At 48.0% G+C, this 26950-nt stretch overlaps 1 protein-coding gene across 1 annotated transcript in view; it reads left to right on the top strand.

The window, feature by feature from the left end:
• RFTN2 (raftlin family member 2) overlaps positions 1-26950 on the top strand; it is a 483996-nt gene that overhangs the window by 378507 nt on the left and 78539 nt on the right. The window contains exon 7 of the mRNA XM_069615738.1: positions 20044-20147. Coding sequence (XP_069471839.1) covers positions 20044-20147 — 104 coding nt within the window. The remainder of the gene's footprint in view (positions 1-20043; positions 20148-26950) is intronic.

The raw sequence follows: 26950 nt of genomic DNA, 5'->3' as shown, positions 1-26950 counted from the left end.
GAAATGGGGTGGATTTCCTCTATGGTGTCCTTTGTTAGTATGAGGTTAAGTATTTCGGATTTTAAGTATTTCGGATTTATGTGGATTGACTTTTAATCCTGAAACTTCCCTGAATAATGCCAATTCCGATGCAATTACTTTCAAGGATTCTGCGGGGTCCGATATAGCCAACAACATGTCATCGGCGAATGCCATTATTTTGTGTTCCGATCCTTCGAAATGAATCCCTTTCACACCCGATGCTTCCTGTATATGCTGCAGGAAAGGTTCCAGGTAAATCACGTAAAGCAAGGGGGACAGCGGGCATCCCTGTTTGGTAACCCTCTCTTAATGAATCAGACCCTACAACTGTCCATTGTTGGACAGACAGAGGTTTGGGGTTTGGTAGTTCACCTGTATCCTCTACAGAAAGCACTCGCCAAACCCCATTTTCTTCTTTGTTTGAAAAAGATAGGGCCACTCTGCCCGATCAAACGCCTTTTCGGCGTCTAATGCGAGGAGGTGACATACCCTCCTTAAGTTATCAAAGGCTTGATCGGGTCATATTAGCATATGAAGTCTGTCCTTCATTCGTGAGGCTAGTATCTTGGTCTATATTTTGGCATCAATGTTGATTAGCGCTATTGGACGGTATGACCCACACCGTGTCGGATCTTTGCCCGGTTTCGGGAATACCACTAGTTTAGCCTCATCCATTGACACAGTAACATGCCCAATTTTTTCAAAGGAGTAATACAGGCACGTTTAGAGGGGGAACCAGAATTTGCTGGTATTTCTTATAAAACACAGCTGTAAAGCCATCTGGTCCCGGGGCCTTTTTTGGTGGAAGTTTTCTTATGGCTGCGATAACTTCCTCCTCTGTAATATCCTCCTCGAGCTCTTCCTTGTCTAGTCTCGATAGCTTCGGAAGAGATATTTCCGCAAGATGTGTATTTGGTGGGCCATACTGTAGCCTATCGGAAGAATATAGCGTGCCATAGAATTTTTCAAAACACCTTATAATCACTGCCATATCTGTCACATCCTCCCCTTCCCCTTTCTCTTTCCTAATCTTCTGAATTGTTTGGGTGGCAGTACTCTGTCTTAATTGTCGTACTAGTAACCTACCCGCTCTATTCCCTTCAACATAATAATGTTGTTTAGTTCTAAGTAGGGTCCTTTCCGCCTTTTTCGCCCTTAATAATTCTAGCTGTCCTCTAACTGCTCTATATGTTTTCATTGTTTCTCTCGTAGGGTAATTACCCATTTTTGGCATTATATTCTTAAGTTGAGTCTCTAAGTCATCCTCAAGCCTCCGACTCATCTTTTCCCTCAGGGCTTTGCAGGCTATCAGTTCCCCCCTGATTACTGCTTTGAAGGCATCCCACCAAATCCCCCGAGAGGTATCCACCATTGCATTTTCTCCAAAATAGGCTGTTCTCTATCTCCCCTGAAAAAATCATATCTGCAAGGATCCATTCCGGCAGAACCCAGTTCCACAACTCCCTATTGATGGGTGTCATGGTCAAGATCGCCCCTAAGGATGCATGATCCTACTTAAAACATCCTGAATTCGTCCTGCCATTCTAGCAGATACCCAAATATAATCTAGTCACGACTGGTTTTTATGAACATGCAAATAAAACATGAATCCTGCTTCCTTTCCCCTGTCAACTCGCCACACATCCACTAACCCCAATCGTGTAAATTTGTCTTAAAGCTGTTGTGATGGTGTGCCCTGCGGCAGAAGTCCGACTCGGCTAGTGTCAATATCCGCATCCCATATTATGTTAAAATCCCCTGTCAGTATAACATGACCCTCAGCTATTTTTTGAAGTGCCTCCAATGTTACCTTCAGAAAACCTTAATGTCCTGAGTTAGGTGCGTACACTATCCCAACTGTGAATACTTCCCTCTGAATGCAGAGTTTCACAAATAGGTATCTCCCCAGTTTATCACACACCGAGTTCAGGATCACCAGATCAGGGTTGTTTCTAAACGCGATCAGGAGACCCTTGCTTTTTTCTCATTCATATTAGCCTGACAGATCTGTGGGTACCCCTGTAATCTAATATGCGATTTATCTTTTCTACATATATGGGTTCCTTGAAGCATGAGAAAATCTGGTTTCTCGCGTCTCAAGAATTATCCCAGTTTACATGGCTTTGCTGGCGAATTTAGCCCTCGACTATTGTACGTACGTACTTTAAAACCCATGGTGAGCACCTAATCCAACCAGTCCTATTACTTTCCGCTGGACCCTTACCTCTAATCCCCATTGGGATCCCCCGGATCAACGTGGACCTTGGCTACTTTAAAATAGAATGCACATATCACACATATTGGAACCTTCGAGTATCGTCTTTGTTAAGGAGAATTCTCATAAATGTGCTAATTCCCTTCACCTTAGAGACACCCAGCAACTTTGCTGGATTTTGAGGACTTGATTTATTTACCTGGAAAGTGTGTGAGCCTTTTTTTCCCACTCTTTCATGTATTTTGATGTGTGTTTTCCTCTTGTGTTCTTTGATTATGGAGTTTTAGATAACTCCATAGGCATCATTCTTTTCATGTGTGTTACACAGCACCCTCAATGCAGTGACACAGGGATGTCTTTTTAGATACCTTAAATACCTTCTCTGGGATAAACTACTATTTCCCAGAGAATGTAAAGTTAAATTAACTTTACTAGTCTTTTTAAATTCCTAGACCCAGCACACGCTATCTTACAATAGAGTGCTGGAGGGGTTACCTAGTATCCTCTGTTTCTAGAAACTCATGTAGCAGTCAAATGCTACCCTTTCCTATCGAAATGGCTGGTGGCAGTGGTTTTACAACGAACTACCATGATTTTTCCCGACCGCGAACACCGGTAGCTAAAAATCGCGGGAGCCATGTTTTTGAAGCTGGCGCCTTAAGCCCCTTTGTTTAAACAGGTCCCGGTCTTCTTTTTTCACCGTTTCTTTTTGGAAAGGTCCTTCTACTGTTTGTCTCTGCACACCAAACTAGGTTGGGTCCCTTTGTTTCTATGCCTTTGGCGGGCTTCAGGACTGAAGACCGCCTCTGGCGTCTGAGTGTCTGGGGTGGGCAGGAAGTGGGGGAGGTGCCCAAAATTCCCTGTGCTTTGTCTCCTAGGAAACCCAGATGCACTCTGGCGTGATTGGCTGGCTGACTGTCCGGCAAGGACAGCCACCCTGATGACAGCTAGACTGGAATGAAAGGGAGAAAACTGTTTAAAGGCCAGTCTCTTGGCTTGGAAGGCAGAGTCGACCACTGGAACGAAAGACCCGAAGATGAGCGGGAAGAGGACGGCTGCTGCAACTCCTGGACCGTTGTTTTGCCCGGTGAAGCCCTGCTACAGGTCTGAATTGCCAAGTTCATCTCGACAGAGAAGCATCTTCAAGGACGACTTCTTCCTTTGAGTTGGTGGGACCAATCAACTCGTAAGCCACCTGTATACCATTCTCAGGGCTGGTTAGGTTTAACCAGGGGGGAAGGACACCAGCTTGTGTGCTTGACTACAGCTACTCTACCCGAACCGAAGATCTTCCATTTGCCAGCTTGTTTGACCAGTCCCCGTGCAATGCAGGAGTCCCCTGACGTCCTCCCTTTTGTCCCCACGACTGAGGCTCAGGAACAGTGAGATCTGCAGGAACTGCCAGGAATCAACGTTTTCAGCTACATCTTTTTTTCATATTAAGGTACTGTGCCAACCCGATTGAGAGAACTTACCTCTCGCGGTGAAAGTTTGTGAAACTTTCCCAACTTGCAGGCCTAATCAGCTTGAGACCCAACATATGATTCCTTTTCTTACAAACTACTTCTGAGAACTTTGACAAACACTTTAGTGTTTACTACAAGAACTGCTCTTTCCTATCCAAGGCACTAGCCCATTGACTTTGGCCTAGGCCTATTTAACTGAATCAAGTCCTCTAGTGAACTAAAACTATTTGCACTGCCTAAGAAAGTATTTGTGATCTATTTTATTAACTTATGCCTTTATACTCCTATTTAAAGTGACAAATGCCATTTTGCTCCTATTTCAGGGGAGCCTAATTTACTCAGAAACGTATTGGTTTGATACTGAAGTGTATTTGTGTATGCTATTAAATTGCCTCCTTCTAGTGAATGTTTTCTAAATGACTGTGTGATAAATTAATAAGTGTTTTACCAAGAAACCTTGAGAGTAAGTGTTTACTTGAACCACTGTGATTGTAAGACCTCTGTGTAACATCGTTTACTGCTCACATTCCCTCTTGAGATAAGCCTGGCTGCTCAGCTCACTACCAAAAACTGTGTAGTACAGACTTATACCAAAGGTTGGTTTTGCTTACACCTGTAGTCCTAATTGGATGTGGTGGTCCCAGAGGGTACTGCATGCAATTCTGCCTAACAGTCTTTGCTTGCCCGCCTCCCCCTGCCTTACTATCATGTTTATCCTGCTGATCTCCCTCCCAGGCACCCCCATTCATCCCTCCCCCCCCATTGAGCCCACCCGCTACCTCCCCCAATCACCACTCCCCCAAACTTTGGCCCAGGCCGGTACATGGGTCCTAGTGACAACCACCGGAAAACCCTCCCCTGCTTGTTTTCAAAAGTCCCACCAACTCCCTCGGTGCACCTGGTTTATCTGGTCCCCCCGCCTTCATCCCTCAGAATGTGGCATGTCCTTCGACTTTGTCCCAGCCTTTCAGAGCACAGGCTTTCCTGTTGTTTCACTTTGCCAGGGACCACTCCCATTGTCTCCTCTGCTGGGTGGTTTCACCTCCCGCATCCAATGTCCCAGTCCGATCTCCTCTACTTTCCGGTGCTACCACATCCAGACCTTCTTCACAAGTTGTTGCTCAGAACTGTCTACCCTTCCAGGAAAATAGCAAGCTAAAAGGGAATGTCCACCTGTAAAGAACCTTCTACTGGTTGAGAATGCTAGTGACTGGATTGAACTGCCCCCTTCTGAATAGGGTGGAAAATGCCAGATCTTGACAAAGCTGTACTCCGAGTCATTGATGGTTAAGGACGTACCTGTACGTACTGCCCTCAGAACTCCTTCTTTCTGCCCATATGATGTGAATGTGGCCAGCAGGTCCACGGCTCTTTCCTGGGAGGGCCCATTATTCTGGCTAAAAGAATATTGTCCGAGGGAATCTCCAGAAGCAGGTCAGCGCAAACAGTTTGTATTGAGTGCTTAAGATCTTTATCTACGATCTCCTCTAGAACGTTCTTGATGTTCACCTTCACCACTCGCCACACAGTCGCTGGATTTGGGGCCGGCTGGCACAATCTTTTAGAGTTAAACTGTCCATAAATGAGTGGGATTAGGCTCCGCCCACATCTGCTTCGTGATTATCGCCAATGCCAAAGAGTTTATTGATATCATACACCCAGGAGAACCGCCATCTCTGCCTACCTTTCCAGCACTAAGGGGTCCACCTTTCTAATATTAAGGGGTGTTACACCCTGCACTGTTACCTCCTCCGGTGGTGCGCTGTGCTCCTCCTCCTCTGTTTTGCACCTGTCGCCTACCACACCACACACAGGGGAGGATACTTCTTCCTCTGTCCCAGTTAGTATGCCATCTCTGTGAAATCGTCCTGTGGAGACTGCATCCCTCATTGGCAATATTCCTCTTTGTCGTTCTTCCTGACAGGGTGCCACGCCCTGCTCGTCGTCTTGTGGATTCTGTTTACAGCTCTCCCTCGGTCTAGCATTCCGATCGGACCTGCGCTTCCGTATTGGGGTGGGGGCAATCAAGTGCTTAACACTTCCCTTTCGGTTGGGACCCGAGACGAGCTGTGCTTAGCACGTCCTCCCCCTGCAGGCGGCCATCTTGGAATCGCCAGTCTAGTTCTTGATGCATTGGGTAAAGCTATGAAGACTCAAGGTTGAGAATGAAATGTTTTTGGGAGAAATTGGATGGGTTCCAGTTTGGGAGGAAAGTGAAGTTGTTCTCCAGAGTAAAATGCATAAAACATTCTTGTTATATTGATTGATTGATTGATTTGTTTATTTATAGAGCGCTTTACACCAAGGCGCTGTACAGTGGAACAACTCATACAGTGAACAACAATAAAAAATAAACATTGGGAGCAAAATTACATAATGAATCATTCGACAATAAAACAGTGCAAAAAGCAATTAACTGGGGGGGAGGGGAAGTGGAGAGGGAGTAGGATTGGTGAGGGGGAACAGAGAAAGATACAACAAGTGAAGAATAGAAAGGTGGGAGAATGAAAAGGGAGTGGGGATAGAGGAGTTAGAAGAGGGAGAGAGGGGGGAGGAAGAGAGAATAGGGAGGTTTTCAAGGAGGAGAGTGGAGGAGAAGGGATTTGAGAGACGTGCGAAATGAGGGAAGGGTCGTGGAAGAGCGGATTGAGAGAGGGAGTGAGTTCCAGTGAAGAGGAACAAGGAGTTGGAAGGAGCGGAACCGGGAGGAAGCACAGGGGGAAGGAGGTACAGAGAGGAGGAAATGGTTAGCAGAACGGAGAGAGCGTGAGGGGGAGTAAAAGGTGAGAAGGGAGGAGAGATAAGGAGGAGCAAGACCATGGAAGGATTTGAAAACAAGGCAGAGAAAGCAGCATTTGAACTGTAATTGGAAAGGTAGCCAATGAAGATGAGAGAGCGAGGAGGAGATGGAATCACGGGAGGTAAGGAGACAAAGAGTACGAACAGCAGAGTGGTAAATGGATTTAAGGGGGGCAAGCTGGGATGCAGGAAGTCCAAAGAATAAAGGGGAGCAGTAGAATAGTCGGGAAAAGATGAGAGAGGAGATAAGGAGTTTGGTCGCATGGAATGTGAGGGAGGGACGGATTTTGCGAATGTTGTATAGGTGGTAATGGCAGGAGCGAGAAGTAAGTGAAATGTGTTGTGAAAGGAAAGAGTGGAGTCAAATATAAAGCATAGATTACAAGCATGGGAGGAGATAGGGAGGTTGGAGGGGGGAAAGTGGATGAATGGGGGAGGAGAGGGAGGAGGGAGTGAGTTAGAAGGGAAGAAAAGAACTTCAGTTTTATCAGTGTTAAGAGAGAGGAAGCGGGAGGACATCCAGTTCTTGATAGCTGTGAGACAGGAGGAGAGTTTGAGATGGAGGTCAGGTGTGAAGGAGGAGAAAGAGAGAAAGAGTTGAGTATCATCAGCGTAAAAGTGATGGGAGATATCAAACGAGGAGATAACAGGGGCGATGAGTGGGGTATAAAGAGAGAAGAGGAAAGGGCCAAGTACAGAGCCTTGTGGAACACCGTATATTAGAGGGAAGGAAGAAGAGGTCTGACCCCCCCATGAGACGTTAAAGGAACGAGAAGAGAGGTAGGAAGATAGCCAATTCAGAACAGGGCCCTTGAAACCAAAGGAGGAGAGAGTGTGTAGGAGGAGTGGGTGATCAACAGTGTCAAAAGCTGCAGAGAGATCAAGGAGAATAAGGATGGATGATTGCTTGGCATGCCGAGCAGAGAGGAGAGAGTTGAGGATAGAAGTGAGAGCGGTTTCAGTGGAATGTTTAGGTCGGAAGCCAGATTGAAAGGGAGGAAGGAGAGAGGAGGAAGAGACAAAAGAAGAGAGTTGAGAATAAGCGAGACGCTCAAGGAGTTTAGAAAGGAAAGGTAGAAGGGAGATAGGTCTGTAGTTAGAGGTGAGGAGTGGATCAGCAGAGGGTTTCTTTAGGATAGGAATAATCGTTGCGTGTTTGAAGGCTGAGGGAAAGGTAGAAGAGGAGAGGCAGGAGTTAAAGAAAGTGGTAAGGTATGGGATAAGAAGAGGGTAGATTTTGGGGATGAGAACGGAGGGGAGAGGGTCAGAGGGAGTGGATGTGGGGTGGGCTTTGGAAAGGAGGGAGGAGACATCCAAAGCAGAGACAGGTGAGAAGACAGACATAGTGGAAGAGGGAGGAGAGAGGAGAGGAGAAGAGAGGGAGCTAGAGGGGGAGTTAATTATTTGGCGGAGTGAGATGATTGTGGAGGAAAAGAAGTTAGCAAAGTCAGAGGGAGAAAGCGTGGAGTTGGATGAGGGATCAGGAGTAGGAGGAGAGAAAAGACGGGTAAGAGTTTGAAAGGTCCGACGAGGATGAGATGCTTGAGACTGGAGGAGGTTAGAGTAGTATGAGGACTTGGTCGTTGCAAGACAAGAGTTGTAAAGAGCGTGGTAAGAAAAGTAAGAGGTTTGATTAGAGAGCAAGGGGGTTTTGAGCCAGAGTCTCTCTAAATGTCTGAGAAGGCGTTGCATAGAGCAGAGATGGGTGGTAAGCCAAGGTTGAGAAGGTTTCCGTGTGGGGCGAAAGAGAGAAAGGGGGTAAAGTTGGTCAAGGGCAGTTGAAATAGAGGATGAAAGGGAAGAGAGAGCATCATCGGCAGAGAGTAATGCAAAGTCTTGGTGAGATGGGAGAGAAGAAGAGCAGGTGTCGAAGAAGAGGGTAGCGTCAAAGTCCCGGAGGTCACAACGCAAGTAGATTGGGGGAGAAGGATTAGTGGTAGTAGGTGTAGAGAGAAGGGATAGGGAGAAAGAGAGTAGAGCATGATCTGAGAGATAAACAGGGAGAGAGTAGACAGGAGAGGAGGAGTGGGAGGAGGAAAAGATGAGGTCAAGAGTGGAGCCAGAGGAGTGAGTAGAGGGCAAAGGAAGGAGGGAGAAGAGATAGGAATCAAGGATGGGGAGGAGAGGAGAAGAATGTGGGGGAGAAGGTAGATGGATGTTAAAGTCGCCAAGTACCACTAAAGGTGAGGCAGGTGAAGAAATAAGTGAGAGGAGGTGATCCAGATCATCAAGGAAAGAGGAGAGAGGACCGGGGGGTCGATAGACGATCAGGAAGGAAATAGGGTAGGGAGAAGAGAAGGACTTGTAGAGGAATTCAAAAGTAGAGAAAGAGGGGAGAGTTGGAGATGAAGAGGAGGAAATGAATTTCGGGTGGAATAAGAGACCAACGCCGCCACCTCGTCCAGAGGTACGAGGGGTATGGATGAAAGAGGAAGACGAGGTTGTTAAGGAAGCAGGGACAGAGGTGCTTTGAGGTGGAATCCATGTCTCAGTTAGGCAGAGGAAATGAAGATTGGGGCAAAAGAAAAGATCAAGCGTAGCAGCGGTCTAGTTACAGATGGATCTGGCGTTCCAGAGAGCAGTGTTTATGAGGGCAGATTAGTTGGCAGTGGGGGGGTAGAGAAGGTTAGGGCGATGAGAAAAGGAAGGCGGATGGGTAGGAGAGTGTGGGGGAAAATAGTGGAGAAGACTAGGCATCAGGAGGAGCGAGTAGAATAGGAGGGAGAGGAGGAGATGGAATGGGGGGGCGAAGGGGGAGAGAGTGGGGTGGGAAGGAGATAAGGGGGATCACATACCAAGGACTTAGATACAGATAGGTAGGTAGGAGCAGAATAGTAGTAACGGGAATGTAGAGGGTAGAGATCAGCGAGGAAGAGGATAGGAGGAATTCAAGTTGGAGGTGGGAGGAATCAAGTGGGAGTCAAAAGAGTCGGAGGTTCAGGAACTCAATACTGTGGAAAGAGGAGTCCAGAGGTGCTTGAGACAGGATGATGTAGTTGCACCAAGTTAGCCTCACAGAGGGAGCCAGAAGGATCCACAAAAGTCAGATGGTGCAGGAAGTCAGTAGTGTAGATGGAGGGGTCAAGTGGTGCTTGATGTATGACAAAGTAGGAGTCCAAAGTTATAACCGCACCGCCGAACGTGGTGACAGGGTAGAACTGAAAAGGCGTGGGAACAAACAATGGAGAGGGGGGAGAAGAAGCATATAACTCAAAGTCAGAGGCGGGCAAGCCAGGAACTGTGGGAGTAGAGTTGGAACACAGCCAGGGGAGCGACAATTATTCAAGTGGAACAAGTAAAGCGCAGAGTCCCCCGAAGGCAGATATATTGATCAACCGGGAACCAGCATAGTGCAGACAGGGTTCCAAGGTTGAGTGAAGTACAGAGGCCCAGGAAGCAGTGAAGCAAATCCGTCGGGATAGTGCGCAAGAGGTGAGGACTCAAGCCCTGTGGGAAGAAGAAGGGGCTCGGAGAGCTGAGTGAAGGCAGCTGTGTGGAGGGAGCCGCAGGATTCAGCGAGGTGAGTCCACCAGGAATGCATGCAGGAGAAAGAGGCTCCAAGCTGTGTGGAATGATGAGAGAGCTCGGAGAGTAATGTAGAGGCAGCCGTATGGAGGAGGCCCTAGGCCGCTGCGACGCAGGTCAAGGGTACGGAGAGCTGTGAGGAGGCTGCGGTGTGGAGGGGGCCCCAGGAAACAAAGAAAGAAGGAGTGGACTCCGAAGGCCACGAGGAGCTCGACGGGCAGATGACTCTAATAGGGGGGCCGGAGCTAGCTCAGCAGACAGCGGTAGCCGTACCTGTTGTAATGCCCTATTTAATGACAATGGGCTCTGGAAATCGATAAGGGGCTCCGGCACCTGACCTGTGCAGGATCCGTTGGTGTCGACCGCAGCAAGGAAGGAAGAGGCAGCCGCTGCCCTGGGTGACTGGAAGGCAGGAGGGCCCGTAGGTCGGTTGGCGCAGCAGGCAGCGGCAAGGAGGAAGAGGCCACCGCCGCTCTGGACTACTGGAAGGCAGGAGGGCCCCGAAGGTCGGCTGGCGCAGCAGGCAGCGGCAAGGAGTTAGAGGCCATCGCCGCTCTGGACTGCTGGAAGGCGGGAGGACCCGCAGGTCGGCTAGTGCAGCAGGCAGCGGCAAGGAGGAAGAGGCCACCGCCGCTCTGGACTACTGGAAGACGGGAGGACCCCGCAGGTCGGCTGGCTCAGCAGGGAGCAGAAGGAAGGAAGAGGCAACCGCCGCCCTGGATGACTGGAAGGCGGGAGGCCCCCGCAGGTTGGCTGGCACAGTGGGCAGTGGCGAGAAAGAAAGAGGCCACCGTCGCTCTGGTCTACTGGAAGGCGGGAGGATCCCGCAGGCTGGCTGGCTCAGCAGGGAACAGTAGGAAGGAGGTGGCAACCGCCGCCCTGGATGACTGGAAGGTGGGGGGGCCCTACAGGCCGACCCGATGACGAAGCGGGAGGAAGGCTGCTCCGCGGCTTGCTCTCGGAGCTGCACAAGGTGGGTCCGATTTTGGTGACCGCCGCCCTGGATGTCAGGAAGGAGGAGTGTCGTTCCAAGGTTCGATCCCGGAGACGCTCTAGATGAGTCCGATCCTGACAGCTGCCGCCCAGGATGTCTGAAGGTGGGAAGATATGACTGGTATCTGAAATATGACCATTTGGGGAAATTGAAACCGTATCAGACCTTTTGGAATTTAAATCACCTGTATTTGAAGATGTAATTTTATTTGATGCTGTCCCCGGCCCCTGAACTTAGGCGCTTTGTGCTGCGTCTTCGTCTAGGAAGATTGACGACATTAGCGGTCGGAGGGCCACAGCTAAAGTTTCCAGTGGAGGACCGTAGATGCAGACTATGTGGGTTTCATGTTAATGTTAATGTTAAAGGACATTTGTACCGCACACTATCACCACCGGAGTGGTCCCCTGGTGCTCTGGTGGCTCTGAAAGAGGAAGGGAAGGTGAGTTTGTGGGTGGAGGCTGGAAAAGTGCAAGAGTGCAGTGATGTGCTGTTGGCAGCCTCAGCCCGGTGGGTCCGTCGGCTGGGCCTGGGGTGTATGCGGCCGGTAGTCGTTGTGTACTGATGTGCAAGTCTGTGTGTGTTTATTGTTTTGTTGTTGCAGTGTAGTGAGGTTTGTGCGGTTTATTGTGCTGGAGGTTTTTGGTTGTGTTTGGTTTGGAGTTTGAGAGGTGTATGCAGAGGAGGAAATTGTTAGTGGTATTGACTAGTTGGCATCTCTATCCTGAATTGACCAGTTGGGCTCGCGTAATCTCACCCGATGGGGTTCTTGGGCACCTTGTGCCTCTGAAGGTTCGTGCCCGTTTTTGCATTCAAGGCCCCTTGAGTATCTTGCTGCCTCCTCCGCCCGCTCCGTCAACAACCTTGCATGTCCCTCACCCCCACCCACATGGCTAGTGCACCTGCCAGTGTCCATACCTCAGTTAGTGTGGTGATTGGTGGTATCTCGCCAGTTCCACACCCCAGTGGTACCTAGTTGTAGCTATTGGGGCGGTTGGGGATGGTAAGGATTGGCTGGGGTTGTTGCCTCCGTCTCCATGGGTCTCGCATGTGAACCACTCTGTCCGGCGTCACCCCTCCCCGTGCGATGAGTGCTTCTCAATCGGTTCTGGGAGCTTGTCAATGTCTTTTCCCGTTTAGTCATTTGTCTTACTGTTGTTTTGGTTTTAGTCTCTGGTATTGAAGAGCCAGGTTTTTAGTAATTTTCTGAATTTAAGGTGATCTTTGGTGTTCCTTATTTCTTTTGGGATGTTGTTCCAGGTTTTTGCAGCTAAGTGGTAGAAGGCGGTGCCTCTGAGTTTTTTCTTGATGTAAGGTTTTAGTTCCAGGCGGATTCCGTTGGTTGACCTGAGGGGTCTCGTTGGCTTGTAGATCATTTTCTTTTGTAGGAATTCTGCTCCTTGTCCGCAGATTGCCCTGTGCGTTATGCACATTGTTTTGAAGGTGATACAATGTTTTACTGGGAGCCAGTGTAGGTTTTTTAGGGCAGGGGTGATGTGGTCTCTTCTGGATAGTTTGAGGAGTAGTCTGGCTGCTGTGTTTTGGATCCGTTGTAGCTTCTTCAGTAGGTATTCCGGTATTCCGAGGTAGAATCTGTTTGCATTGTCGATACTTGACATGATGAGGCCGATGATAGTGAGTGTTTTGTGTGTGAAGTAGAGGAAAGGTAATATTTTTCTTGCCATGTGGAGGAGGAAGAAGCATTTCTTGATTGGTGCGTTTATTTTCAGTTCTAAAGTTAGGGTGTTGTCCATCAGAACTCCCAGATTTCTTACTACCTTAGATGGTGATGGTGCGGTTCCGATTTCCGTTGGCCACTGGATGGCGGTTTCCTTCTCTTGGTCTTTGGGTATGATCATGATTTCTGTTTTTCCTGGGTTGATTTTCAGGTTGTTGGCATTCATCCAGTTGAAGACTTCTTTTAGACAGTCGGTTAGGTTTGAATGATCGGCTTGGGTGTCTTTGATTTTGTAGATGATTTGAGTATCGTCTGCGTAGTTGTAGCATGTGATGTTGTGTTTCTTGAAGATTGTGATAACTGGGGTTTGGTAGATGTTGAAGTACAGTGGTGATAGTGAGGATCCTTGTGGCACTCCACAGTCGTTAACTCGTGGGGTGGATTTGAAGGGTTTAATCCAAACGGTTTCTGTTCTGTCTGCTAGGAATGATTTAGTTCAGCGTAGTGCTGTGTCTGTTATGCCTATGTCTTCTAGTCTTTTGGTTAGGGTGTCATGGTTAACTGTGTCGAAGGCTGCAGAGAGGTCGAGCAGAATAAGGGCTGATGTGTTGGAATCTGCGTTTGTTTTTAGGTCATCCCAGATGGATAGTAGTGCTGTTTCTGTACCTCTTGTGGGTCTGAAGCCGACTTGAGCTTGGTCTAGCAGGTGGTGTTTTTCAAAGTATTCTTGGGTTAGTTTGTATATGTAGGTTTCGAGGAGTTTTGCCGGGTAGGGGATGTCAGAGATTTGTCTGTAATTGGAGAGGTCACCTACGTCGCTGCTTGTGTTTTTCAGAAGTGGTTTGATGTAAGCTGATTTGAAGATCCTTGGTACGGTTCCTGTTGCTAGTGATAGATTTAGAAGGCTTCTGTAGTATTCTGCTGGCGTTCCCTGTGCAAGGATTGATTTGTAGATGTCCGGGGGACAGGGATCCATCGGTGAACCCACTTTCTTGCTGTGTTTTACCAGCATTGCGAATGCCTCTGCTGATATTTCAGGAAAGTTATTGAGTTTGTGCTGCGGTTCTGAGTTAGGTTCGTTTGGTTGTATGTTGCTGTTGGTTGACCTCTGTTGAATGGTTTGTTGGATGTCATTGATTTTTTTCTTGAAGTGGTCTGCAAGGTCGTTGCAGAGTTTCTCCAAGGGGGTTGGGGTGTTGTCACAGCCTGGTAGGTTTCTCATTTCTTTAATGATGTGAAACATTTCTTTTTGTGTGTTGGTGGCATTTGTGATTCTGTCATCATAATGCCTTCTCTTTGCCTTTTGAATTTCCTTCTTGTATGCATGGATTTGCTTCTGGAACAGTGTTCTTTTGTCTAGGTTGTAATCTTTCCTACCATTCCATTTCCATCTTTTTGTTTTCCTTTTTCATGCTGCTTAATAGTGGGGTAAACCATTTTGCCATTGCTCTCTTTTTTGATGGTGTGAATGGTTTTTCTGGGCCATCTTTTTGTGTAATATCTCTGCTTTCCCGTCTAGGTCAGCCAGGTCTAGTTCTGTTGTTGAGGGCTTGGTTAACTCCAGTTGTTCGAATAGGTTGCTTTCTTTGACGTCTTTCCAGTTTCTTTTTGTGGTGGTTGTGAGTCTAGGAGGTTGGATGCAGACTTGAGTAGGCAGAGTGATTACGAATGGGATGATGAGATGGTTGCCCCATAGTATTTGTATTGGCAGTGCCGTGGTGATGAGTTTTTCCTTGGTGAAAATTGCGTCCAGGGTGTGTCCTGCCAAGTGAGTTGCCCCTTTTACTAGTTGTCGTAGTTTCATGGTGGTGAGTTGTTCAGTCAGTGAGTTTTGGGAGTTGGCATGACTGTCTTTGAACCAGATGTTGAAGTCCCCCAGGATGATTAGGTGTTCGTGGTTGATGACTATGTTGGTGATGGCTTCTATGAAGTTGCCGACGAAGGATGCATCATAAGTTGGAGGTCTGTACACCAGGATGAATGTGATGTTGGTTTTTGGGCTAGCTGTTAGGTGTATGACCATGGACTCACAGTTGAGGATGTTGAGTGGTTTGTCTGTTCTTATTTTTAGGTGTTCTTTAAATGCTATTGTGATGCCTCCTCCTTTTTTGTTTTTCCTGTTTATTTGAAGGCATTTAAAGTTTGCTGGAAGGCAAATTTGGAGTGTGATTTTGTAGTTATCGTCCAGCCAAGTTTCTGTGATGAATAGGATGTCAATGCCATTGTCGTCGAGTAGGTCGAAGATCTCTGTAGATTGTTTTGACATGGATCTTGCATTTATTAGATTGCAGTGGAGTTTGGAGGTGTAGTTTAGTTTGGATTTTCTTGTTAGGGTCGTCTTCTGATCTTGTTGAGGTGTAGGTTTCAGGTTGTCGGCGTCCTCGAATAGTTCGTCTAGGTTTTGTCTAGGGTTTTTGTTTTCACCGGGTTCGTCTTCCAGGGGTTGTGGTTGTGGATTGGGGTTCTTCTTAATTTGGTGTTGTAAGGTGTTAGCGCTTCAGTCGTGTGTTTGTTGTTTCTGGTGGTGTTCGTCCTTCTTCGTGGTTTTGTTAGGTTGTTTAATGTTGCTGCTTCTGGCGTTGCGTTGGTTTGGTCTGATGAGCAGATCTCAGCGAGGTATGGAGTTAGGTAGAGGGATTTGTCTCTTCTCAGTGTTGGTCCAATTTTTGATCCTGTCTGTGGGGGTGTGTTCTGTTGTTGCGGTTCTTAGTTGCAGTTCCGGAGTGTTTGTTCTTTCTTCTCTTCTTTCCCTCGGGAGGGGTTGTTTGCGCGGCATTATACGATTCCGAGGTTTTTTTTTTGGTTTTTTTCCTGATGTCCTGTTGGTTCTGTTTTGTCTTGTGGTGTAGTACTTGGTGTGGATGCTGTCAGCTACCGGTTTTAGTCTTTGTCTGCAGGTGGTATTCCAGCTGATGTTGGCTATTCGTTCAGTCGCTGTCTTGGTGGGGGTAAGGGTGGTGGTTAAGGGTTGTATAGTTATATAGTTGGGTTTTAACGGTGGCTCTCTTTAGTGTCTGTCTCCCTGAACGTGGTTCACTGCGGTGAGTTAGCCATGTATGTTTAGGAGGGACATGCACTGGTTGCGGAGTGACTTTGAGGGGCGCAGCTAGAACTTACTTCCTTGATGTAGTCAGGGCATCGAAGCCCTGCTAGATTTGAGAGACAGATCTATTAATGCAATCTGAGTATCATACAATGTACTTTGGAGACAGAAATCTACTAAACTTGAGAGACCTGTATAGTGGGAGAGAGGCGTATCAATGTAGTCTGAGTATCATACAATGCAGTTTGGAGAGAGAACCCAGGTGGACTTGAGAGACCTATATAGTGGGAAAGAGGCCTATCAATGCAATCTGCGTATCATACAATGTAATTTGGAGACAGAACCCCAGCTAAACTTTGCGAGACCTGTATAGTGGGAGAGAGGCCTATCAATGCAATCTGAGTATCATACAATGCAATTTGGAGACAGAACCCCAGCTAAACTTGATAGACCTGTATAGTGGGAGAAAGGCTTATCAATACAATCTGAGTATCACACAGTGCAATTTGGAGACAGAACCCCAGCTAAACTTGATAGACCTGTATAGTGGGAGAAAGGCCTATCAATGCAATCTGAGTATCATACAGTGCAATTTGGAGACAGAACCCCAGCTAAACTTGAGAGGCCTGTATAGTGGGAGAAAGGCCTATCAATGCAATCTGAGTATCATAAAGTGCAATTTGAAGACAGAACCCCAGCTAATCTTGAGAGACCTGTATAGTGGGAGAGAGGCCTATCAATGCAATCTGAGTATCATACAGTGCAATTTGGAGACAGAACCCCTGCTAAACTTTAGAGACCTGTATAGTGGGAGAGAGGCCTATCGGTGTAATCTGAGTATCATACAATGCAGTTTGGAGAGAGAACCCTAATGGATTTGAGAGGCCTGTATAGTGGGAGAGAGGCCTACCAGTGCAATTTGAGTATCATACAGTGCCATTTGGAGACAGAACCCCAGCTAAACTTGGTAAACCTGTATAGTGGGAGAGAGGCCTATAAATGCAATATGAGTATCCTATAATGCAATTTTGAGACAAAAACCTTCAGCTAGACTTGAGCGACCTGTATAGGTCTATAAAGAGCATGGCTTGGAAACCGGGGTAGAGTGGTGTTCCACTCCTGACTCTGGCCACTCCTACCTTACTGGTCCATTGTATATGATGGTTGACGAATGGCCACTGCTTCCCCTGCAAACACTTCCTGGCACTTCTTGGAGCAGCCTCTGTTGAAGCTGCCCTTGGCCTTAGCCGCGGGCTGCACGGGCAGGGGGCTGCCCTGGGAGGAGCAGTGATGAGGGCCGAGAGGACCAATGGGTGCAGGGGGGGCGGGACGGGAGGCGGGGATGGATGAGATATGGGAAGAGGGCGTGGGGTGGGAGCGGGTCTGGAAAGGGCCTCTGGCCTTTTCAAATATTCACAGTGATCCCAAAGAAGCCACTGGCAGCAGACAGGGGCAAGGCTCACTGCGCTACGATGGAAATGGAGCGCCTAGGGAGGTTTGGGGCTCACCCACTCACCTGCACGGCCCGGATGGAAGTGGCGTGCAGTTCGAGGTGGGTGCAACACACAGGGATCAGGCGGCCTATCAGGGCCAGTGGGAGGGAGTGGAGGCGGGCACAGGGGGAAGCAGGGGAGGATGCGGCCTACGCTGGGGGAGCAAGCGGGGCTGGGGCACTAAAGGGGTAACGGATACTGGATTCAGGGCCTGAGGAGGCTCAGGGGGCTCACCCACTCACCTGCACGGCCCGGATGGAAGTGGCGTGCAGGTCGAGGTGGGTGCAACACACAGGGATCAGGCGGCCTATCAGGTCCAGTGGGATGGAGCGGAGGCGGGCACAGGGGGAAGCGGGGGAAGACGCGGCCTGCGCTGGGGGAGCAAGTGGCGGCTGAGGCACTAAAGGGGTAACGAATACTGGATTCAGGGCCTGAGGAGGCTCAGGGGGATCACCCACTCACCTGCACGGCCCGAATGGAAGTGGCGTGCAGGTCGAGGTTGGTGCAACACACAGGGATCCGGCGGCCTTTCAGGGCCAGTGGGAGGGAGCAGAGGCGGGCACAGGGGGAAGCAGGGGAGGACGCGGCCTGCACTGGGGGAGCAAGCGGGGGCTGGGGCACTAAAGGGGTAACGGTTACTGGATTCAGGTCCTGAGGTGGCTCAGGGGGCTCACCCACTCACCTGCACGGCCCGGATGGAAGTGGCGTGCAGGTCGAGGTGGGTGCAACACACGGGGATCAGGCGGTCTATCAGGGCCAGTGGGAGGGAGTGGAGGCGGGCACAGGGGGAAGCAGGGGAGGACGCGGCCTGCGCTGAGGGAGCAAGCGGGGGCTGGGGCACTAAAGGGGTAACGTATACTGGATTCAGGCCCTGAGGAGGCTCAGGGGGCTCACCCACTCACCTGCACGGCCTGGATGGAGACTAACCATGGCCAATTAGAGACTAACCAGCATGTAATGACTTAATGTATGGAGACATAAATGTGCAGCATCTACCCTGCTATGTGTACAACGTGGAGAGCATAAGGACTAATGTGTTTTGGAGTTGCTGCCTGAACACGAGAAGTTTAGGGGTTAAGCTAGCTCTGTCTAGAGTTCAGAAACGTGTTGAATGCTTCCTAACAGAGCTGGTAATGGGTCTGTGTAATCGCTAGCTGGTCAACTTAACCAATGAGGATGGGTTTTTTAGAAGGCCTACTGGCATAAAAATATCTACGTGGAGATGTAATTATGAAATAATTAAGATGCAAACTGAAGTTAGACTATTCAGACGTTAAAACCATATTGTATTTATCTATTTGTATTTTACGGTGAATTTGTTTTGCTTTTTTCCATGTTTTTATCTGTATTTACTGTGTTGTGGTTTATTATCTCTTAAATTGAACTGGTACACATTAAATAAATAAAAAAGAAAATATATGTATATACACTTTCCATATGAGATAAAGAAACTCTCTATTCAAATCTGACAGTAGAAAAATGCACTCCCGTGGATAACAACAGTGTTCCAAATCTCGTCTAGTGCAAGGGATATGTATGCCTGACAAGAGATGTGTTCATATAGGAAGCACACGGGAACGGTCCTGCGTACTGCAATTCCATGGCGACGCTCGTCCCTCCCATACAGCTGAGCTGACTGCGGTCACTGTGAAAGAGTGCATGAAACCATGGTTACTGTAAACGAACGGCTTCCACCAAGACACACATGCCAGTCACTGCTGTCAGCCAGTCTAAAGGCTTGTCTAGTGAGGTCTTGTTCCAAGTCAGACAGGTGTGCGGATGTCGAGCTAGAAAAGCTCTTTTGACAGTGACTACATTTCTTATTTTGGAAATGTGCCTCCACCAAAACTATGCTAAGGCCATTGCCAGGAGGAACTAGCAATGCGGAGCTGTAAGTGCAGGACCTGATAAATAGTCTTGGCACACTCATTGTCCACTTGTGTGACCCTGGACATAGCAACATATTCCACAGGCAGCTGCCTTCAATCCTGTGACTAGAACTCTTAGTCATATGCAGCCCAAGGAGAGCCATCGAGTGCATTCATGTGTGGGACCAATACCTACCATATTCTCCCCTCATTTCTTAAATGTGACAAGTTTAGCTTTGAGTGAGATTGCTGAATTAGGCATATTATTGATGGCTATTTCCTTCCGGGTCCTTTTCTCCGGGTCCTGCTGTAACTCGACCTCCCTTCTTTCTTGCTGTCAATGGAATTGCTTTAATAAATCACTCAGTATTTGAGTGTCACATGGTACACCAGGCGCAGGCGCCCTACTGCAGTCGCATTTCTTGACACACACAGAATGTACGGTTTAGGTACATTTGAATGCAGCTCATGAGCTATTCACTCGCATAGCTCTAACACATTCCCATAATGTTCATTGTGTACAGTAAGCAGTGGCGGCCTGCCTGATGTCCTAGCCCTTGTGCTGTGAAGCACCACATCCTTACACCGTGGAGGGGCACATGATCCTGTGTACTGCCGAGTCCACAGGATTATGGGAGGGGCAGAGTCTCATGCTGTGTAGGGTCTGAGCGGCACACACTGGAGAAGGGAACAGTCCCACACTATTGACTCTGTCTCGGACACAGTCACACAAGTTTCCATAGAAATGATTCCCGTTTCTTGTTACATCCTGTTAATTCTGGACCGATTCCCAGAAAGCAGCTGCTTCAGCGTTTCTGGCGTGTTATCGTGTAAGTGAATACTTTATTCGTACCCTACTGTTAGACTACAAGAGAAAGATGGCATGCTGCACTGCTAGCACTCAACAGCGTTTTCTCTTCTCTTTTTTTGTCACTTTGTTGTAGGGTTGTGAAATTAAAACGGATTATGGGCCATTACTTCACACGTTGGCTGAATTTGGATGGCTGCTCACATGTGTGATACCTACACCTATCATTCGACACGACAGGTAACCACATCTACAATTTACTCCAGTTTTGTTATGTTTGAGAATCCTGAAGCAATCAGCTTTTGTATCACTGCAGGTATGCCTTTTTTTAAATTCCTTTAGCCCTTTAAGTGCCAGACTATTATGCAAATCTATGCAAAAAGGACGAGCATACTCGTCCTTGGCACTTAACTCGTCCTTGGCACTTAAGGGGTTAAAACGAGTTGTTATGTGGTCAGGTCTGCTACACCTCAGGGCTGATGTTCTGATTTGATTTCACGCTTATACACCAAGGTTACAGTTGCATTTTCATGACTATGGCCTTTGTTGGGAGTGTAAAGAAAGTGCAGGTCTAGCTGGCACACAAATGACGAGTGAACCTGCAGCTTTGGAGCACCACAGGGCTGGCGTTCCGTGACTGGCCGTGTGATCCTGAGGGATGGATTGTTGCTCAGGAAAGTCCCTTGCTAGGGCTGCTGGTTGGAGTGCTCTGTTGTTGGCCACCATGAATGAGACGGGTTTGTGCACCGCCAGTGTGTTGGGCACTGAGCAGTCTGGTCCGGTCTTGCTGCTCTTGTTCTCTTACTTGGAGGGTAAGAGCAGTTGTAGATACCGGACAGGTGATTGCAAGCTCCAGTCAAGGCCATAGTGCTTTCCCCACTGGGGTCCAGAGGTAGCGGGGGCAACTATTTCCAATTGACAAGCTATGTTAGTTTCTCTGCTCAGGTGCACAGTCCTACTGACACATATGTAATTCAACAATTCCCATTTGAAGTGTGTATTGTGTTCGGATCATGTAAACGACATCTCACACAAATCTAACATAGCTTACAATGCACATGATGTAGCTAGCAGAGCATGTTTTGCAGGCTCTAAGTGCCTTTGCCAAGTACTGTAAATTGACCAAACCAAAACACAGGATTGTATTTAAAGACACACCTTCCAATTAATAGACTCATTTAACCCCGGAAGGGAGTCATTCTGTAATGCATACTCATAGTAAACCTCTCTTTGTAACAGTTTGATGATGTGATCTCATCTGCTTGGATGTTTCTTAATGGTTTTTGATGTAAAACCTCACAATCGGCTCACTGCATGGCGTAGATCCATTTAAGGTGTAGCTATCTATGACATGGGGTTATATTTAATGAGGTGCTCCTTAAATAGCTCTGCATAATCTTTCCTACGTGGACAAATGAGCACATGAACACATCTGGCACAGTCTTTCAATTTTATTCTGCTGTCTGTGACAGGATTTGTGAATGGCTCTCCATTTTGGTTGATCCCACAAAACGAAACTTAAACATGGATAGGTTCCTGTATTGGGGAATGCAGTAAAGCCTGATTACTGCGCTCTGATGATATGCCAGCTCTAATCAGATGATTGGCAAACAATAATTGGCTGGGCTGTGCTAAAGGTGTCTGCAGTCCTTCCACGAGAGTCTGTCGTTGCTCTCTCTGTTTCCTGAATGTGGAGCATCTCTACATAATCTCCAGTCCAGCGCGGAGCGCGCTGCAGAGCTGTGCTGTAGAGGTGTCTGCTGTCCTTGCAGTCATTGGCAGGAGTTGACAGAGTTAACATACAGATGAACTTCACAGAACATCAAGGGATATTAAACACTACACAGCCTGATCCTACGCAGGAGGGCACGTGTCCACGGCAGTTACACATGAGTACTGATCGCAGCATGATCACTATACCTGGTGTTGTGGGCGAATCGCCGGGGGAGGAATACACAGATGTGCCTCGGAACTGCAGTTTTTGCCCTGTACATTGCGGTCGAAGTGATAGCATCGACTGCCCTATACATAGATGCTCACAAAAAGGGGTGTGGGGTAAATCAGACTTAAATGAAGCAACGAAATGTGTAACATCGTCATCAAGTGCTCCCCAAGGTGCTGAGACCAAGCTAGCTGGCCAACCATTAGCACCGAAGGAAATCTCACTACCCAGACCGAAACATAAGATCTATAAAAGCAACGAGTTGGGCAGAAGCACCGACAGCGCTTCACTGGCGATTATATTCAGAGTAGAGAATGCTCATAAACAAAATGTTGCAGCACTGAAAGGCCCCTCTAACCTTTCGATTAAGCCCAAAAAAACATCAAAAACAAAATCTGTTAAGAAGCCTTCTACATGGGCTCAGACACCGCACTTAAGAACTATAGATTTTTTTTATTGGAAAACGTATGAGATTAACAGATCGTTTGCCCCGAAAATGACGCAGGAGATCCTGCAAAGGAGTGAGATTAATGCCAAAGACCTACTTGAAAGTACGATTTTACTGGAAGTAGGCCCGCAGGGCTTACTTGTCCTTCCGTCTTCTCCGTCCCTGGGGGGCATGCAAGGCAGGGCTATTAGTTATGGAGAGTTTGGCAGGGAAGCCCAAGAGAGTATTCAGCGTTTTAATCTAGTCTTGGAGATACCCAGGTCCGAAGCCTTTCCCGACAAGGGAGAGGGTGGTTCCAAGACCTCAAAACCCCTGGCTATTAACTGTGCCCAGCCCGTGTATAACTTCGAGCTCCCACTAACAGACAAGGCAGGCAAGCTCAGCAAGCAGCCCTTGACTGACACCATCAACGCCAATAAAGCCAGTGGGGACAGTAATTTAACGTGGTTCACCAAGAGAAACAACACAAGAGTAAGATTATCCTCAGGAAGTCCAGAATCCCGACTCTCAGGTGAGGTGCTGGCACAAAGTCCATGTTGAAAATCCCCCCAGCTTTAACCTGAGGAACTTCAGGATTCAGACCCTAGGCCAACTGGAATCAACATCTCTACTGTGGCTGCATTAGCTGTGACTTTGGGCCCATTTACCAAACTCTACGAGAGGCTAAATGACCAACTTAAGGACCACATCACATTACTGCCAATACTCCACTCTAAAATGCTGTTTGTGGAGGGGTTTGTAACAGCAGTGCAGGAAAACCTGGATAAAAGTTCTGCACAGACCACAAACATACTTCATAGCATTTTGGAGCCTATTATTCAGGAGAGGAATGAGAGAAGATCTTTGCCGACCTTTTTATCATCAGCTGAACACACAGAGGAAGACGCTCCTAAACAACCGAAAGATCAAAATGAAGCCTGCAGAGCACAATCGGAACAGTGGCTATTGCATAGGAAGAAAAAGCCATCCCAAATTAATGTCTTGTGTGATTCACAAGGAACCTTACCGGCGTCAACGATCAGTAACACTGGGACCCTGTCAATGCCACAGGAGGTGGTGGACATCACCTCAGCCGACCAGACAACCGAAGACCCCAGCACTCTGGAAACAATGAGTTTGCAAGATGTAGTTGAAAAGCAGCATACTACATCGGAGCCTGTGAATTTGGCTACACCAGAGGCCGGGCAACAACTTAAAGTGGTCCAACTGGAAGAGGCGGCAAACCACCAGGCAGCATCAAAAGAATGCACTATTTTTACTAGAGGGAAAGGAGCTGAGCAACCTCAAAAGAGGAATTCCACCCAGCAGATTAAACATCAAACCCAGGATTCCAAGATGGCTGCCGACAGGAGAGCACCGTAATCGATGCTACCCCGCACCTCGGGACCAAAAAATCGGGAAGTTTGAAAAGAAAACACTCTCCCCGGGCATTTTGTCCAGCAGAAACGGCGGAAGAACAGGTGGAGACTGGCATTTGTCCCCCAGCGAAGATAAAAGTGACGCAGGAGAAGCCGGATCCCGCACAACTCCCCAAAGGCTGACCCGATTTCGAGAGCAGTGGAGAGAAGGAAGCGGAGCAGGGAGCGGGGTCCCCGCGGTGCAGACCTAGCCGATGTAAATTTGCCGAGACAAGAAGCAGAGGAGGTGGAGCAGAGGATGCAGCCACGTTGCTGAAGCCAGCGCAGCACAGAGGAAGGGTCACCGCTCCAACAGACTTCCCTCTGGGACATTGGTCGGAGTGTACAAAAAGTAGTGGAGCTATGTTTCCTGCTGGCTTGCACCCACTCCACACAAACCACATCACCAGACACAATCCAAATCCCCAAACTCTTGCACCTGCTGTTTTAGGGAACGTTCAGTGCAGTGCACTAAAAGTGCAAGATGCAACGTCTTCCTACACTTTTATTTTCAAACGAAACCATTCTGGAACGGTTTCTTTTTAAAATAAAAGTATAGGAGCTGTAAAACATAATTTTAAAAAGTAGAGGAGCACCGCTCCCAACCGCTCCCGCTCAGTTCGACCACTGCTCTGGCATCAGAGAAGGCTTGGCGGTAAGCGGGAGAGACGGAGGAACCTTGGGAATCATCAGAGTGACTGCGGGGGTCGAAGGAGGAAGATTGGAGCTCAATCGGTGGAGCAGATGCACATTTGGCCAACCCCAGGACTGCGGAGATGAGCAGGGTGTGCCCCTGGGAGTTGAGAGACTCGCTGCACTGGCCAGGGAGCGATAAGGGGAGATAACCAAGACCAGTGTGGAGAAGGCCGCAAGCAGTGACCGCACGAAACTGGGCTCAGCGGCAGACCCTCTGGACTTCAGAAGGCCTGTACTGGGGATGTACCCCACCATTGTACACATAGCCACACGTTGGAGTGGCACAAAGAGGCATGCAATAAGCTGGGGAGAGAGGAAGCCCAATTGTCGGCCTCATCAAGAGAAGCGGGCCCGCTCCAAGAGAGAAACTGGGGACCGGCCCTCACTACAAGTAAAAGTTACCTAGCCAGTTAGTCCCCAGCAGGGCAAGCTTGCGCCTGACACCTCCCCCGCCCCTTAAAATACATAAGGGAAAAGATCTGGATAAGACAACGGCACACAAAAGAAGAAAGGGGTGGAGGAGGAGGCCTCCCATTGGGGTGCTGATTGTTGGTGAGGGAATGACCCCACTTGGTGAACAGGAGGGGAATAAATATGTCTAGGAGCAAGGGGAAGGAGCCTCCAATACCCTGGAAGGGGAAGGGGGGCAAGGAAGCCCCAAGAGAGTAACCTCCAGAAGAGGTGGAGCAAAGACTACAACTCCCCCAAGCGATGCAACGGAGCCAGGAATAATCAGACGACAGAGGATCCTAAGTGGGGGGAGGGCCCGATCTAGAGCCTAGGAGGAGTCAGAATAATCGATGTTACCCCAGGATAATGGATACAAAAGGAAAGTTAAGCATCATCTCCTTGAACATTAACAGAATGAATTCCCCTTTAAAAAGGAAGAAAGTGGAAAGATACCTTCGGAAGGAAGGCCCAGATGTAATAGCTATACAAGAGACTCATGTACAGAGCCAGGAGAGAAATAGGATGGGAGTACAGGGTTATCATCAACTTTACTATTCCAACGACAAGATCAAGAAAAGTGGGGTATTGATAGCCCTCCGCAATAATCTCAACCTTATAGCCACAGACATCGAGAGGGATACCCAGGGGAGATACCCAGCCCTGAACTTAAAGGGGAGAGGGGAGGGATATACAATTGCTACTAACTATGCACCCAATATGGGACAAGATGGGTTTATCCAAAAAGCATTGGTCAAATTGGAAAGCTTTGCTAAGGGCCCCATAGTTTTGACGGGGGACTTTAATCTGGCCTGAGGCCCAGAATAGGATAGAAGCAGGAAACTTATGGGTGTGCAGGGCAAGCCCTCGAAAGAACTTGTAGAGAAAATCCAAAGGCTAGCATTGGTGGATGTGTGGTGGGAAAGGGAAGGGGAGAAGGAGCAGTACACATTCTTCTCACATGTTCACAGATTGTCCTCTAGGATAGATTACATTTGGTCATCTTGCGCGCTGTTGGGAAGGATGTACGATATAGAAGTGGGGGCAATAAGCTTGTCAGATCACGCACCCATTACGCTGACAATCAGCAGGAGATTAGGTCCCCTAGGACTCTGGAAATGGAGATATCCACATACTTGTTTAAGGACGACAATCTCAGGGAAGAGATTAGGGAAGGGATTGAGGTTTTATGGGGGATAATAATGGTAGGGATACTTCCATGCAGACGAGGTGGGACGCATTCAAGGCCACGATTAGGGGGAATATCATAGCTATCAAAGCCCAAAGGGACAGAGAAATCAGACTAGTTGAAAAAGACTTGGAAGAAAAATTGAAGAAGGTAATGGCCAGGATGGGAGTGGGAGCGAGTGGTGAAGTAAGAATGGAATATAGGGCCATAAGGGGCCAACTGTAAATAATACAGGCTAGTGCTGCAGAATGCTCCCTACTATTCCTCAAACAAAAATACAACATCAAGGCAAATAAAACAAACAGGCTTCTAGCTAGGATGTAGAGAAGGCCAAAACTATTCTAAAGATAAAGTTGGAAAGGGGGGGTTGAATACAGAGACAGCTGACATTTGTCATGAATTCTTTAGATACTACTCCAACCTATATAGCTCAGAAAATCCGTCGGAGCAAAGACAAGAGGAATACATTGACAAATGCATAACAGGAATAACAGAACTGGAAAGAGACGGTCTGGAACAAGCTATCATGACGAAGAGGTGCATAGGGCCATAATATCACTACCCCTTAGCAAGTCTCCTGGCCCAGATGGTTTCACCTCAGAGTTTTATAGGACTTTTAGGGAAACTTTAATACCTCACGTGGTGCCACTCTTAAACGAATTTGGGAGAGTGGGGCAAATCACCCCAACCATGGAAGAGGCGAAAGTGCTCCTACTCCCAAAAGGGTGCAAATACCTGACCATGTGCGACTCGTGTAGGTCGTTTGCGTTAATCAATGTCGACGCAAAGATATACACACAGGTTATAGCGAACCGTTCAGACGGAATCTTGCTACGTATCATTAGCACATACCAATCAGGTTTCATTTTGGAGCAGACAGACAAGTGACAATACAAGGATAGCACATCTTATAGAGAAAACAAA

Source organism: Ambystoma mexicanum, chromosome 9, assembly GCF_040938575.1.
Source record: "Ambystoma mexicanum isolate Mex_15411 chromosome 9, UKY_AmexF1_1, whole genome shotgun sequence".
NCBI classification, from domain to species: Eukaryota; Metazoa; Chordata; class Amphibia; order Caudata; family Ambystomatidae; genus Ambystoma; species Ambystoma mexicanum.
This window is presented reverse-complemented; position numbering and strand designations above follow the sequence as displayed.